At 46.4% G+C, this 15,996-nt stretch overlaps 2 protein-coding genes across 2 annotated transcripts in view; both read left to right on the top strand.

Moving 5' to 3' along the window:
* The window catches only part of LOC129837089 (dolichyl-diphosphooligosaccharide--protein glycosyltransferase subunit STT3B-like), a 49,406-nt gene extending 49,013 nt beyond the window's left edge, over positions 1 to 393 (top strand). The window contains exon 10 of the mRNA XM_055903003.1: positions 338 to 393. Within this exon, the coding sequence (XP_055758978.1) occupies positions 338 to 393 (56 nt within the window). The remainder of the gene's footprint in view (positions 1 to 337) is intronic.
* LOC129837802 (acidic amino acid decarboxylase GADL1-like) lies at positions 361 to 10,533 on the top strand. Its single transcript, XM_055904244.1, has 4 exons — positions 361 to 537; positions 7,307 to 7,448; positions 7,999 to 8,187; positions 8,259 to 10,533. Exons 1-3 carry the CDS (start codon positions 473 to 475, stop codon positions 8,170 to 8,172), a joined length of 381 nt encoding a protein of 126 aa, XP_055760219.1. The 5' UTR covers positions 361 to 472; the 3' UTR covers positions 8,173 to 8,187; positions 8,259 to 10,533.
* The last annotated feature ends 5,463 nt before the right edge of the window (positions 10,534 to 15,996 follow it).

Genomic DNA, 15,996 nt, shown 5'->3' with positions numbered 1-15,996 from the left:
CCTCCTCCTCCTAGATAGTGTGTGTGTATGTATTGGTATTGATATGGAAGCTACGTGTGCCTTTTAGAATGAGTTTTATTGTAGTTCTGTCCTTGAGCTGTTCTTGTCTGTTAATGTTCTGTATTAATTAATATTGTGTATTATGTCATGTTTCATGTTCTGTGTGGACCCCAGGAAGAGTAACCGCTGCTTTCGTAACAGCTAATGACGATCCTAATAAAATACCAAAATACCTCTCCCTCCTTCTCCTCCTCCTCCTCCTCCCAGCTCTTCGTCGTTATCCAGACTCTGCTCCAGAGACTTATATGTTCTCTCTCTCTGTGTTTCATTGTTCTAGAATCTTCTCCAGCGGTGTCACTCGGCCCAGGCCTCCTACCTCTTCCAGCAGGATAAGTTCTATGACGTCAGCTATGACACGGGAGACAAGTCCATACAGTGTAGCCGCAAGCCCGACGCCTTCAAGTTCTGGCTGATGTGGAAAGCCATCGGTACCAAGGGTCTGGAAGAGAGAGTGGACCGAGCCCTCGCTATGGCCAGGTCAGTTTGAATGACAGTCTTATGACAAACAAACAAACAAAAAATATTTCTCTTTTGTTTTTTTCCTCCAAAAGACTTGATAGAAGACTCATCTATCTAGCCTGGTCCCAGATCTGTTTGATACAAGACTCATCTATCTAGCCTGGTCCCAGATCTGTTTGATAGAAGACTCATCTATCTAGCCTGGTCCCAGATCTGTTTGATACAAGACTCATCTATCTAGCCTGGTCCCAGATCTGTTTGATAGAAGACTCATCTATCTAGCCTGGTCCCAGATCTGTTTGATACAAGACTCATCTATCTAGCCTGGTCCCAGATCTGTTTGATAGAAGACTCATCTATCTAGCCTGGTCCCAGATCTGTTTGATACAAGACTCATATATCTAGCCTGGTCCTAGATCTGTTTAATAGAAGACTCATCTATCTAGCCTGGTCCTAGATCTGTTTAATAGAAGACTCATCTATCTAGCCTGGTCCCAGATCTGTTTAATAGAAGACTCATCTATCTAGCCTGGTCCCAGATCTGTTTGTGCTCTGGTCCAGTGAAATGCGTACAGTGCTGGACTAATGTATGAGCTTTAGTGTACATTGTAGTGGCAGGCCGTCTGCACCGTAGCAACAGTCAAGCTCCCAGCCCTCTACTGGCCCCTTTTATAAATGTATTTCACCTTTATTTCACCTTTATTTCACCTTTATTTCATCTTTATTTCACCTTTATTTCATCTTTATTTCACCTTTATTTCACCTTTATTTCACCTTTATTTCATCTTTATTTCACCTTTATTTCACCTTTATTTCACCTTTATTTCACCTTTATTTCACCTTTATTTCACATTTATTTCATCTTTATTTCACCTTTATTTTACCTTTATTTCACCTTTATTTCATCTTTATTTCACCTTTATTTCATCTTTATTTCACCTTTATTTCACCTTTATTTCACCTTTATTTCACTTGGCAAGTCAGAACAAATTCTTATTTACAATGACGGCCTAGGAACAGTGGGTTAACTGCTTTGTTCAGGGGCAGAACGATAGATTTTTACCTTGTCAGCTGGGGAATTCGATCTAGCAACCTTTCTGTTACTGGCCCAACGCTTTGACCACTAGGCTACCTGCCGCCCTTGAACATGATCCTGGAGCATCCATGACTCAGACTGTCTGGTCCTGTCTGGTCCTGTCTGGTCAGCTAATAGCCCAGTCCATCAGCTTACACCATCCATGACTGACCCCCTCAGACTGTCTGGTCCTGTCTGGTCCTGTCTGATCCTGTCTGGTCAGCTAATAGCCCAGTCCATCAGCTTACACCATCCATGACTATACACCCTCAGACTGTCTGGTCCTGTCTGATCCTGTCTGGTCAGCTAATAGCCCAGTCCATCAGCTTACACCATCCATGACTGACCCCCTCAGACTGTCTGGTCCTGTCTGGTCCTGTCTGGTCCTGTCTGGTCCTGTCTGTTCAGCTAATAGCTCAGTCCATCAGCTTACACCATCCATGACTGACCCCCTCAGACTGTCTGGTCCTGTCTGGTCCTGTCTGGTCAGCTAATAGCCCAGTCCATCAGCTTACACCATCCATGACTGACCCCCTCAGACTGTCTGATCCTGTCTGGTCCTGTCTGATCCTGTCTGTTCAGCTAATAGCCCTGTCCATCAGCTTACACCATCCATGACTGACCCCCTCAGACTGTCTGGTCCTGTCTGATCCTGTCTGTTCAGCTAATAGCCCAGTCCATTAGTTTACACCATCCATGACTGACCCCCTCAGACTGTCTGGTCCTGTCTGATCCTGTCTGTTCAGCTAATAGCCCAGTCCATTAGTTTACACCATCCATGACTGACCCCCTCAGACTGTCTGGTCCTGTCTGATCAGCTAATAGCCCAGTCCATCAGCTTGCACCTACACGCTGGCCTACTTTAACGTTATAGCAAAAAGGGTTGGGATTGATGCCAAATCTTATATTTTAATGTATTTTGATTAAAATGGTTTCATTGTGTTTTTAAGTTGCTTGATCAAATGTTTTTTTTTGGGGGGGGGGGGGGTACAGAGTGATGGGAAGGGCTCTGCATTGAATGTAATTAGTATCTGTCCAGTGCTTCCTGCTCTCAGTGTCTCCGTCCCAAATACCAAAGCAGTAGCTAGCTACAAATAGACTGTAGAGCAAAAGATGGCCAACCATGAAGACCTACTAAGGTATGCAGACTCCTGCTGAGTCATCTGAATCCTATCTGTTAGAGCAGGGCTGGAGCAAAAGCCTGCACAGCCACCCGGTAGTTCTCCAAGAGGACAGGAGGCCATCTTCTAGACTGTGGTCCCCCCCTCTGGTCTATACACAGTAACATTACTATGGAAAACAGCTAGGTTTTTCCAATACACTCAAGAGTAATAGCAGTGTAACTACGGAGTTAAAACTTACACCTGAGATACCTCCTAATAGATATAACCCAGGCTGAGGAATGATACATCTTCTACACTGTGGTCCCCCCCTCTGGTCTATACACAGTAACATTACTATGGAAAACAGCTAGGTTTTTCCAATACACTCAAGAGTAATAGCAGTGTAACTACGGAGTTAAAACCTACACCTGAGATACCTCCTAATAGATATAACCCAGGCTGAGGAATGATACATCTTCTACACCAGCAACCACAGCATCTCAACAGCTTTCTGACCAGGCGTACAGTGGAGAATACAGACAGAACGGGCTTGGCATCGACTGCAGGGAATTCAAGCAGGTCCTAGAAATCAAGCTGTATATTTGGAGGGCAGCCAGGTTCTATGTCAGGTCCAGGGTTCCTTAACTATTCTGTGTGGCCTTTTTAGCTGCCCCCCCCCCCCCCATCTATTCTGTGTGGCCTTTTTAGCGTCCCCCCCCCCCCCCCCCCATCTATTCTGTGTTGCCTTTTTAGCTGCCCCCCCCCCCCCCCCCCCATCTATTCTGTGTTGCCTTTTTAGCTGCCCCCCCCCCCATCTATTCTGTGTGGCCTTTTTAGCTGCCCCCCCCCCCCCACCCCCCCATCTATTCTGTGTGGCCTTTTTAGCTGCCCCCCCCCCCCCCCCCCCCCATCTATTCTGTGTGGCCTTTTTAGAGTCCCCCCCACCCCCCATCTATTCTGTGTTGCCTTTTTAGCTGCCCCCCCCCCCCCCCACCTATTCTGTGTTGCCTTTTTAGCTGCCCCCCCCACCCCCCCATCTATTCTGTGTGGCCTTTTTAGCTGCCCCCCCCCCCCCACCCCCCCATCTGTTCTGTGTGGCCTTTTTAGCTGCCCCTCCCCCATCTATTCTGTGTGGCATTTTTAGCTGCCCCCCCCCCCCATCTATTCTGTGTTGCCTTTTTAGCTGCCCCCCCCACCCCCCCATCTATTCTGTGTGGCCTTTTTAGCTGCCCCCCCCCCCCATCTATTCTGTGTGGCCTTTTTTAGCTGCCCCCCCCCCCCCATCTATTCTGTGTGGCCTTTTTAGCTGCCCCCCCCCCCCCACACCCCCATCTATTCTGATCCAGATGACCTGTGGTCAAGTTTACAGTTCAGGACCTACTGTCTGCAGGGGGTATGTGGGACCAAGATAGGGGGTTATACGACACGAGGCCAGACAACGACCAGGCTATTTTCAGACTGCTACTAATAGCCCACTGCTCACTCGACTCCATTCACGTGTCTAGTGCTGTATAGGATACAGTAGGGCGGTCGGTGCCGGCTAACATGAGGGAGGACCATTCCTTTTAATTTCCCCCATGAACACGGACTTATTTCTGATACAGCATATTGGATGACTGTCATTCATATTCCATAGCAGGAGGACTACTGCTGTGTCTGGCTGGAGGACAGGGACCTCTAGTGGTGGTCTAGAGGATAGCAGGAGGACTACTGCTGTGTCTGGCTGGTGGACAGGGACCTCTAGTGGTGGTCTAGAGGATAGCAGGAGGACTACTGCTGTGTCTGGCTGGAGGACAGGGACCTCTAGTGGTAGTCTAGAGGATAGCAGGAGGACTACTGCTGTGTCTGGCTGGAGGACAGGGACCTCTAGTGGTAGTCTAGAGGATAGCAGGAGGACTACTGCTGTGTCTGGCTGGAGGACAGGGACCTCTAGTGGTAGTCTAGAGGATAGCAGGAGGACTACTGCTGTGTCTGGCTGGAGGACAGGGACCTCTAGTGGTGGTCTAGAGGATAGCAGGAGGACTACTGGTGTGTCTGGCTGGAGGGCAGGGACCTCTAGTGATGGTCTAGAGGATAGCAGGAGGACTACTGCTGTGTCTGGCTGGAGGACAGGGACCTCTAGTGGTGGTCTAGAGGATAGCAGGAGGACTACTGCTGTGTCTGGCTGGAGGACAGGGACCTCTAGTGGTGGTCTAGAGGATAGCAGGAGGACTACTGGTGTGTCTGGCTGGAGGGCAGGGACCTCTAGTGGTGGTCTAGAGGATAGCAGGAGGACTACTGCTGTGTCTGGCTGGAGGACAGGGAACTCTAGTGGTGGTCTAGAGGATAGCAGGAGGACTACTGCTGTGTCTGGCTGGAGGACAGTGACCTCTAGTGGTAGTCTAGAGGATAGCAGGAGGACAGGGACCTCTAGTTGTAGTCTAGAGGATAGCAGGAGGACTACTGCTGTGTCTGGCAGGAGGACAGGGACCTCTAGTGGTAGTCTAGAGGATAGCAGGAGGACTACTGCTGTGTCTGGCTGGAGGACAGGGACCTCTAGTGGTAGTCTAGAGGATAGCAGGAGGACAGGGACCTCTAGTGGTGGTCTAGAGGATAGCAGGAGGACTACTGCTGTCTGGCTGGAGGACAGGGACCTCTAGTGGTAGTCTAGAGGATAGCAGGAGGACTACTGCTGTGTCTGGCTGGAGGACAGGGACCTCTAGTGGTGGTCTAGAGGATAGCAGGAGGACTACTGCTGTGTCTGGCTGGAGGACAGGGACCTCTAGTGGTGGTCTAGAGGATAGCAGGAGGACTACTGCTGTGTCTGGCTGGAGGACAGGGACCTCTAGTGGTAGTCTAGAGGATAGCAGGAGGACTACTGCTGTGTCTGGCTGGAGGACAGGGACCTCTAGTGGTAGTCTAGAGGATAGCAGGAGGACTACTGCTGTGTCTGGCTGGAGGACAGGGACCTCTAGTGGTAGTCTAAAGGATAGCAGGAGGACTACTGCTGTGTCTGGCTGGAGGACAGGGACCTCTAGTGGTGGTCTAGAGGATAGCAGGAGGACTACTGCTGTGTCTGGCTGGAGGACAGGGACCTCTAGTGGTGGTCTAGAGGATAGCAGGAGGACTACTGCTGTGTCTGGCAGGAGGACAGGGACCTCTAGTGGTAGTCTAGAGGATAGCAGGAGGACTACTGCTGTGTCTGGCTGGAGGACAGGGACCTCGAGTGGTGGTCTAGAGGATAGCAGGAGGACTACTGCTGTGTCTGGCTGGAGGACAGGGACCTCTAGTGGTGGTCTAGAGGATAGCAGGAGGACTACTGCTGTGTCTGGCTAGAGGACAGGGACCTCTAGTGGTGGTCTAGAGGATAGCAGGAGGACTACTGCTGTGTCTGGCAGGAGGACAGGGACCTCTAGTGGTGGTCTAGATGATAGCAGGAGGACTACTGCTGTGTCTGGCTGGAGGACAGGGACCTCTAGTGGTGGTCTAGAGGATAGCAGGAGGACTACTGCTGTGTCTGGCTGGAGGACAGGGACCTCTAGTGGTAGTCTAGAGGATAGCAGGAGGACAGGGACCTCTAGTGGTGGTCTAGAGGATAGCAGGAGGACTACTGCTGTGTCTGGCTGGAGGACAGGGACCTCTAGTGGTAGTCTAGAGGATAGCAGGAGGACTACTGCTGTGTCTGGCTGGAGGACAGGGACCTCTAGTGGTGGTCTAGAGGATAGCAGGAGGACTACTGCTGTGTCTGGCTGGAGGACAGGGACCTCTAGTGGTAGTCTAGAGGATAGCAGGAGGACCACTGCTGTGTCTGGCTGGAGGACAGGGACTCTAGTGGTAGTCTAGAGGATAGCAGGAGGACAGGGACCTCTAGTGGTGGTCTAGAGGATAGCAGGAGGACTACTGCTGTGTCTGGCTGGAGGACAGGGACCTCTAGTGGTAGTCTAGAGGATAGCAGGAGGACTACTGCTGTGTCTGGCTGGAGGACAGGGACTCTAGTGGTAGTCTAGAGGATAGCAGGAGGACAGGGACTCTAGTGGTAGTCTAGAGGATAGCAGGAGGACAGGGACCTCTAGCGGTGGTCTAGAGGATAGCAGGAGGACTACTGCTGTGTCTGGCTGGAGGACAGGAACCTCTAGTGGTGGTCTAGAGGATAGCAGGAGGACTACTGCTGTGTCTGGCTGGAGGACAGGGACCTCTAGTGGTAGTCTAGAGGATAGCAGGAGGACTACTGCTGTGTCTGGCTGGAGGGCAGGGACCTCTAGTGGTAGTCTAGAGGATAGCAGGAGGACTACTGCTGTGTCTGGCTGGAGGACAGGGACTCTAGTGGTGGTCTAGAGGATAGCAGGAGGACAGGGACCTCTAGTGGTGGTCTAGAGGATAGCAGGAGGACTACTGCTGTGTTGTAAACGTAGACAACAGGAAAGACATTGCAGTAATTCCCTTGGTAAACAATAGGTAGGGCTGTCTAAGACTATGGAGCAGGAGTGCTGTGTTGGACAGACTAGACCACACATTGCAGTCTTGCACTGTTGAAAAAACGCTCGGTAAAACTCTTAGAGCCTGAAAGGGGTTTCGTACGGTTGTGGAATATAATTATTTCTGACACTCTTGACTTCCTTCTCTTTGATAGATATCTGGCAGAGGAGATCAAGAAGAGAGATGGATTCCGTCTTGTGATGGAGCCGGAGTACACCAACGTCTGTTTCTGGTACATTCCTCCCAGTCTGAGGGACATGACTGATGGACCTGAGTTCTGGAAAAAGGTCCATGCGGTAAGTCAGAGAGGACATCCCCTCATATACAGAACACTATCCTCTCCTTTCCTGTGGGTGTTTTTCAACGTTAACAGAAGCCCTGTCATGAATAACACATAAAAAGGTTAATACAATTGAATTCAGGAATTAATTAATGTTGAAAAACAGAAAAGACATTCATTTCACAGGATATGAATGAGACAATAGTTAGCTAACCATGAGGATTTAGGCTCCAGTCTCTATCAGAGGCGTGGGTTCAGATCCCACCACTGACACCAGATGTCAAGCAGGACCATAATCCTCCAATCCAATCCATGCAGAAATGGACCTTAGATCAGTGTGTGGAGACTAAATTTCAACTTGACTTTGGTTATGTCCCAATAATCTCTCCTTTCTGTCATGAATTCGTGGATTTGAAAGGTAATGACTGGTACATGGAAACACCGATCCAATGTTCTCACACATGAATGAGTGTTTACTTCATGAGGAAGGAGAGATTATTGGAATACTGACACGTTAACTTCCAGTTCCACCATTTCACAGTGTATGTACTACTCCCTACCCCCAGGTGGCGCCAGTGGTTAAGGAGCGCATGATGAAGAAGGGCTCTATGATGGTAGGCTACCAGCCCCATGGAGACAAGGCTAACTTCTTCAGACAGATCATCATTAGCCCTCAGGTCAGCAGACAAGACATGGACTTCCTGCTGGACCAAATACACAGCCTGGGGATGGACTTATGATCCCACGGAGAATACCTACAGAATGGCACCCTATTCCCTCAATGAGCCGTGGTCGAAAGTAGGGCACTATACAGGGAATAGGGTACCATTTTGAACAAAACCCATGGGTCATGAAACAGGAGATCATGTTTTGAAACTGAGTGAAACGGAAGAGGTGGTACCCCAAACGTTCTATAAGAAGTTTCCAAACATCCTTTAAGAAGTTTCCAAACGTCCTATAAGAAGTTTCCAAACGTCCTATAAGAAGTTTCCAAACGTCCTATAAGAAGTTTCCAAACGTCCTATAAGAAGTTTCCAAAAACATCCTTTAAGAAGTTTCCAAACGTCCTATAAGAAGTTTCCAAACGTCCTATAAGAAGTTTCCAAAAACATCCTTTAAGAAGTTTCCAAACGTCCTATAAGAAGTTTCCAAACGTCCTATAAGAAGTTTCCAAACGTCCTATTAGAAGTTTCAAAACGTCCTATAAGAAGTTTCCAAACGTCCTATAAGAAGTTTCCAAAAACATCCTATAAGAAGTTTCCAAACGTCCTATAAGAAGTTTCCAAACATCCTTTAAGAAGTTTGTGAACCTGTTCTCTTATTTGGTGCCCCAGGGTTGTTCCGAAGTCTCAGCGTATCATCCTTCCATTGCCTGTCTCCATAAAGTGCTCCAACAACTTCCTGTTCCTTCTGCTCACTATCGATTCCATTAGTAATTCTGAGGACAGGCAGTGTGTCAGTCCACGAGACAGTAGACACAGTAGCTTGTTGACGGTTTGAGGGCTCAACCTCTTTATTGAAACCAATTTCAGATCAATAAAAAACTCAAAGTCATTATCCTTTATGTTGATGTGCTTTTTCAGGGTAATGTGTAATACTGTTATAATATAACTGCTAGTTAGGTAACAAGGCGTGCAACTTTAAGTAAAAGTTGAAATGTTTGAAGAGATTTTAGGAGATACTATTTTAAGCGATACCGATTGATTGTAAGAGATTTATATAATATTAAAATATGTATATTACTTGATGAGATTAATATATGATCTTTAGAGAATAGTGATGATGTCAGGAAAGAGCTTTAAATGTATTTTAGTTCTTTAGTTCTGGATTTTCTCTTTTGAAGAATTTTCTTCCACACGCATTAACTAACTTGATTTTAAAATAATTTAAAAAAATAATATGTAGCACACCTAGTGCTTGGATACTGTGAGTCCACCTACATGAATCAGACAGATCTTAAAATGGCTTCCGTTGTTCTGTTTTATAAACGTTTTTTTCTTCAGCAACACGTTACTTAAAGCCAACAGATGAAATGCTTTCTTACTTGTTTTAAACGGACTCAAAATGCCTGTTGTTGAGTCATTACTACGAGACGATAATAAGACGATTTAAGTGGTCAAACCAGTCTTAATGCATTACAGCTGCTTTATAATGCGTCATACCAGCTTTATAATGCATCATACCAGCTTTATAATGCATCATACCAGCTTTATAATGCATCATACCAGCTTTATAATGCATCATACCAGCTTTATAATGCATCATACCAGCTTTATAATGCATCATACCAGCTTTATAATGCATTATACCAGCTTTATAATGCATCATACCAGCTTTATAATGCATCATACCAGCTTTATAATGCATCATACCAGCTTTATAATGCATCATACCAACTTTATAATGCATTATACCAGCTTTATAATGCATCATACCAGCTTTATAATGCATCATACCAGCTTTATAATGCATTATACCAGCTTTATAATGCATCATACCAGCTTTATAATGCATTATACCAGCTTTATAATGCATCATACCAGCTTTATAATGCATTATACCAGCTTTATAATGCATCATACCAGCTTTATAATGCATTATACCAGCTTTATAATGCATCATACCAACTTTATAATGCATCATACCAGCTTTATAATGCATCATACCAGCTTTATAATGCATCATACCAACTTTATAATGCATCATACCAGCTTTATAATGCATCATACCAGCTTTATAATGCGTCATACCAGCTTTATAATGCATCATACCAGCTTTATAATGCATTATACCAGTTGGCTTAAAAGGAAGGTGTTTTGTTTTGTAGCCTGCCATCAAAGAGAATGGTGTTTACTTTAAACATGTATGGAGTTCTGTGTACAATACTAGGATACATTCTGTAGTATACATCATATCGTATTCTTGCAAGACATTCTGTTTTCTCTGTTTTGTTTTGTTCCAATAGCATTTTGTTCAGATATGTTGTCTGAAAAAAGCCTGTATGTGGTTTGTTTTTTTGTCGATGGTTCAGCACCAATGAGGTTTCACTGAGAATTATTTATTTTCTTTGTCAGTGAAAATAAAACCATTTGTTTACTGAATCAGGCTGTTGTCGAGTATCTTTTGACTTCCTCTTCATAGCCTGGTATGGATCTCTGTGTGGTTTAGCCCACTCCTCTGAATACAGACGTCCTCTTCATAGCCTGGTATGGATCTCTGTGTGGTTTAGCCCACTCCTCTGATTACAGACTTCCTCTTCATAGCCTGTTATAGATCTCTGTGTGGTTTAGCCCACTCCTCTGATTACAGACTTCCTCTTCATAGCCTGGTATGGATCTCTGTGTGTTTTAGCCCACTCCTCTGATTACAGACTTCCTCTTCATAGCCTGGTATGGATCTCTGTGTGGTTTAGCCCACTCCTCTGATTACAGACTTCCTCTTCATAGCCTGGTATGGATCTCTGTGTGTTTTAGCCCACTCCTCTGATTACAGACGTCCTCTTCATAGCCTGGTATAGATCTCTGTGTGTTTTAGCCCACTCCTCTGATTACAGACTTCCTCTTCATAGCCTGGTATAGATCTCTGTGTGTTTTAGCCCACTCCTCTGATTACAGACTTCCTCTTCATAGCCTGGTATGGATCTCTGTGTGTTTTAGCCCACTCCTCTGATTACAGACTTCCTCTTCATAGCCTGGTATAGATCTCTGTGTGTTTTAGCCCACTCCTCTGATTACAGACTTCCTCTTCATAGCCTGGTATGGATCTCTGTGTGTTTTAGCCCACTCCTCTGATTACAGACTTCCTCTTCATAGCCTGGTATAGATCTCTGTGTGTTTTAGCCCACTCCTCTGATTACAGACTTCCTCTTCATAGCCTGGTATGGATCTCTGTGTGTTTTAGCCCACTCCTCTGATTACAGACTTCCTCTTCATAGCCTGGTATAGATCTCTGTGTGTTTTAGCCCACTCCTCTGATTACAGACTTCCTCTTCATAGCCTGGTATAGATCTCTGTGTGGTTTAGCCCACTCCTCTGATTACAGACTTCCTCTTCATAGCCTGGTATGGATCTCTGTGTGGTTTAGCCCACTCCTCTGATTACAGACTTCCTCTTCATAGCCTGGTATGGATCTCTGTGTGTTTTAGCCCACTCCTCTGATTACAGACTTCCTCTTCATAGCCTGGTATAGATCTCTGTGTGGTTTAGCCCACTCCTCTGATTACAGACGTCCTCTTCATAGCCTGGTATAGATCTCTGTGTGGTTTAGCCCACTCCTCTGATTACAGACTTCCTCTTCATAGCCTGGTATAGATCTCTGTGTGGTTTAGCCCACTCCTCTGATTACAGACTTCCTCTTCATAGCCTGGTATAGATCTCTGTGTGTTTTAACCCACTCCTCTGATTACAGACTTCCTCTTCATAGCCTGGTATAGATCTCTGTGTGTTTTAACCCACTCCTCTGATTACAGACTTCCTCTTCATAGCCTGGTATAGATCTCTGTGTGTTTTAACCCACTCCTCTGATTACAGACTTCCTCTTCATAGCCTGGTATAGATCTCTGTGTGTTTTAACCCACTCCTCTGATTACAGACTTCCTCTTCATAGCCTGGTATGGATCTCTGTGTGTTTTAGCCCACTCCTCTGATTACAGACTTCCTCTTCATAGCCTGGTATGGATCTCTGTGTGGTTTAGCCCACTCCTCTGATTACAGACGTCCTCTTCATAGCCTGGTATGGATCTCTGTGTGGTTTAGCCCACTCCTCTGATTACAGACTTCCTCTTCATAGCCTGGTATAGATCTCTGTGTGTTTTAGCCCACTCCTCTGATTACAGACTTCCTCTTCATAGCCTGGTATGGATCTCTGTGTGTTTTAGCCCACTCCTCTGAATACAGACTTCCTCTTCATAGCCTGGTATGGATCTCTGTGTGTTTTAGCCCACTCCTCTGATTACAGACTTCCTCTTCATAGCCTGGTATGGATCTCTGTGTGGTTTAGCCCACTCCTCTGATTACAGACGTCCTCTTCATAGCCTGGTATGGATCTCTGTGTGGTTTAGCCCACTCCTCTGATTACAGACTTCCTCTTCATAGCCTGGTATGGATCTCTGTGTGGTTTAGCCCACTCCTCTGATTACAGACTTCCTCTTCATAGCCTGGTATGGATCTCTGTGTGTTTTAGCCCACTCCTCTGATTACAGACTTCCTCTTCATAGCCTGGTATGGATCTCTGTGTGGTTTAGCCCACTCCTCTGATTACAGACTTCCTCTTCATAGCCTGGTATGGATCTCTGTGTGTTTTAGCCCACTCCTCTGATTACAGACTTCCTCTTCATAGCCTGGTATAGATCTCTGTGTGTTTTAGCCCACTCCTCTGAATACAGACTTCCTCTTCATAGCCTGGTATGGATCTCTGTGTGTTTTAGCCCACTCCTCTGATTACAGACTTCCTCTTCATAGCCTGGTATAGATCTCTGTGTGTTTTAGCCCACTCCTCTGAATACAGACTTCCTCTTCATAGCCTGGTATGGATCTCTGTGTGTTTTAGCCCACTCCTCTGATTACAGACTTCCTCTTCATAGCCTGGTATAGATCTCTGTGTGTTTTAGCCCACTCCTCTGATTACAGACTTCCTCTTCATAGCCTGGTATGGATCTCTGTGTGGTTTAGCCCACTCCTCTGATTACAGACTTCCTCTTCATAGCCTGGTATAGATCTCTGTGTGTTTTAACCCACTCCTCTGAATACAGACTTCCTCTTCATAGCCTGGTATAGATCTCTGTGTGTTTTATCCCACTCCTCTGATTACAGACGTCCTCTTCATAGCCTGGTATAGATCTCTGTGTGTTTTAGCCCACTCCTTTGAATACAGACTTCCTCTTCATAGCCTGGTATGGATCTCTGTGTGTTTTAGCTCACTCCTCTGATTACAGACTTCCTCTTCATAGCCTGGTATGGATCTTTGTGTGTTTTAGCCCACTCCTCTGATTACAGACTTCATCTTCATAGCCTGGTATAGATCTTTGTGTGTTTTAGCCCACTCCTCTGATTAAAGACTTCCTCTTCATAGCCTGGTATAGATCTTTGTGTGTTTTAGCCCACTCCTCTGATTATTGCCATGACAGACAGTACAGTACATGTTTATGCTTTAGCCATCTTCTCTGAGGCATGTCGAGGTCTGGACCAGGGTAATCATTAGTCAGAGAAGCTGTCTGAACTGAAGCATATCGAGGTCTGGACCAGGGTAATCATTAGTCAGAGAAGCTGTCTGAACTGAAGCATGTCGAGGTCTGGACCAGGGTAATCATTAGTCAGAGAAGCTGTCTGAACTGAAGCATGTCGAGGTCTGGACCAGGGTAATCATTAGTCAGAGAAGCTGTCTGAACTGAAGCATGTCGAGGTCTGGACCAGGGTAATCATTAGTCAGAGAAGCTGTCTGAACTGAGGCATGTCGAGGTCTGGACCAGGGTAATCATTAGTCAGAGAAGCTGTCTGAACTGAGGCATGTCGAGGTCTGGACCAGGGTAATCATTAGTCAGAGAAGCTGTCTGAACTGAAGCATGTCGAGGTCTGGACCAGGGTAATCATTAGTCAGAGAAGCTGTCTGAACTGAAGCATGTCGAGGTCTGGACCAGGGTAATCATTAGTCAGAGAAGCTGTCTGAACTGAAGCATGTCGAGGTCTGGACCAGGGTAATCATTAGTCAGAGAAGCTGTATGAACTGAAGCATGTCGAGGTCTGGACCAGGGTAATCATTAGTCAGAGAAGCTGTCTGAACTGAAGCATGTCGAGGTCTGGACCAGGGTAATCATTAGTCAGAGAAGCTGTCTGAACTGAAGCATGTCGAGGTCTGGACCAGGGTAATCATTAGTCAGAGAAGCTGTCTGAACTGAAGCATGTCGAGGTCTGGACCAGGGTAATCATTAGTCAGAGAAGCTGTCTGAACTGAAGCATGTCGAGGTCTGGACCAGGGTAATCATTAGTCAGAGAAGCTGTCTGAACCGAAGCATGTCGAGGTCTGGACCAGGGTAATCATTAGTCAGAGAAGCTGTCTGAACTGAGGCATGTCGAGGTCTGGACCAGGGTAATCATTAGTCAGAGAAGCTGTCTGAACTGAAGCATGTCGAGGTCTGGACCAGGGTAATCATTAGTCAGAGAAGCTCTGAACCAAAGCATATCGAGGTCTGGACCAGGATAATCATTAGTCAGAGAAGCTGTCTGAACTGAAGCATGTCGAGGTCTGGACCAGGGTAATCATTAGTCAGAGAAGCTCTGAACCAAAGCATATCGAGGTCTGGACCAGGATAATCATTAGTCAGAGAAGCTGTCTGAACTGAAGCATGTCGAGGTCTGGACCAGGGTAATCATTAGTCAGAGAAGCTGTCTGAACTGAAGCATGTCGAGGTCTGGACAAGGGTAATCATTAGTCAGAGAAGCTGTCTGAACTGAAGCATGTCGAGGTCTGGACCAGGGTAATCATTAGTCAGAGAAGTTGTCTGAACTGAAGCATGTCGAGGTCTGGAACAGGGTAATCATTAGTCAGAGAAGCTGTCTGAACTGAAGCATGTCGAGGTCTGGACCAGGGTAATCATTAGTCAGAGAAGTTGTCTGAACTGAAGCATGTCGAGGTCTGGAACAGGGTAATCATTAGTCAGAGAAGCTGTCTGAACTGAAGCATGTCGAGGTCTGGACCAGGGTAATCATTAGTCAGAGAAGCTGTCTGAACTGAAGCATGTCGAGGTCTGGACCAGGGTAATCATTAGTCAGAGAAGCTGTCTGAACTGAAGCATGTCGAGGTCTGGACCAGGGTAATCATTAGTCAGAGAAGCTGTCTGAACTGAAGCATGTCGAGGTCTGGACAAGGGTAATCATTAGTCAGAGAAGCTGTCTGAACTGAAGCATGTCGAGGTCTGGACCAGGGTAATCATTAGTCAGAGAAGCTGTCTGAACTGAAGCATGTCGAGGTCTGGACCAGGGTAATCATTAGTCAGAGAAGCTGTCTGAACTGAAGCATGTCGAGGTCTGGACCAGGGTAATCATTAGTCAGAGAAGCTGTCTGAACTGAAGCATGTCGAGGTCTGGACCAGGGTAATCATTAGTCAGAGAAGCTGTTTGAACTGAAGCATGTCAAGGTCTGGACCAGGGTAATCATTAGTCAGAGAAGCTGTCTGAACTGAAGCATGTCGAGGTCTGGACCAGGGTAATCATTAGTCAGAGAAGCTGTCTGAACTGAAGCATGTCGAGGTCTGGACCAGGGTAATCATTAGTCAGAGAAGCTGTCTGAACTGAAGCATGTCGAGGTCTGGACCAGGGTAATCATTAGTCAGAGAAGCTGTCTGAACTGAAGCATGTCGAGGTCTGGACCAGGGTAACCATTAGTCAGAGAAGCTGTCTGAACTGAAGCATGTCGAGGTCTGGACCAGGGTAATCATTAGTCAGAGAAGCTGTCTGAACTGAAGCATGTCGAGGTCTGGACCAGGGTAATCATTAGTCAGAGAAGCTGTCTGAACTGAAGCATGTCGAGGTCTGGACCAGGGTAATCATTAGTCAGAGAAGCTGTCTGAA

Source organism: Salvelinus fontinalis, chromosome 38 (assembly GCF_029448725.1).
Source record: "Salvelinus fontinalis isolate EN_2023a chromosome 38, ASM2944872v1, whole genome shotgun sequence".
In the NCBI taxonomy this organism is placed as follows: Eukaryota; Metazoa; Chordata; class Actinopteri; order Salmoniformes; family Salmonidae; genus Salvelinus; species Salvelinus fontinalis.
This window is presented reverse-complemented; position numbering and strand designations above follow the sequence as displayed.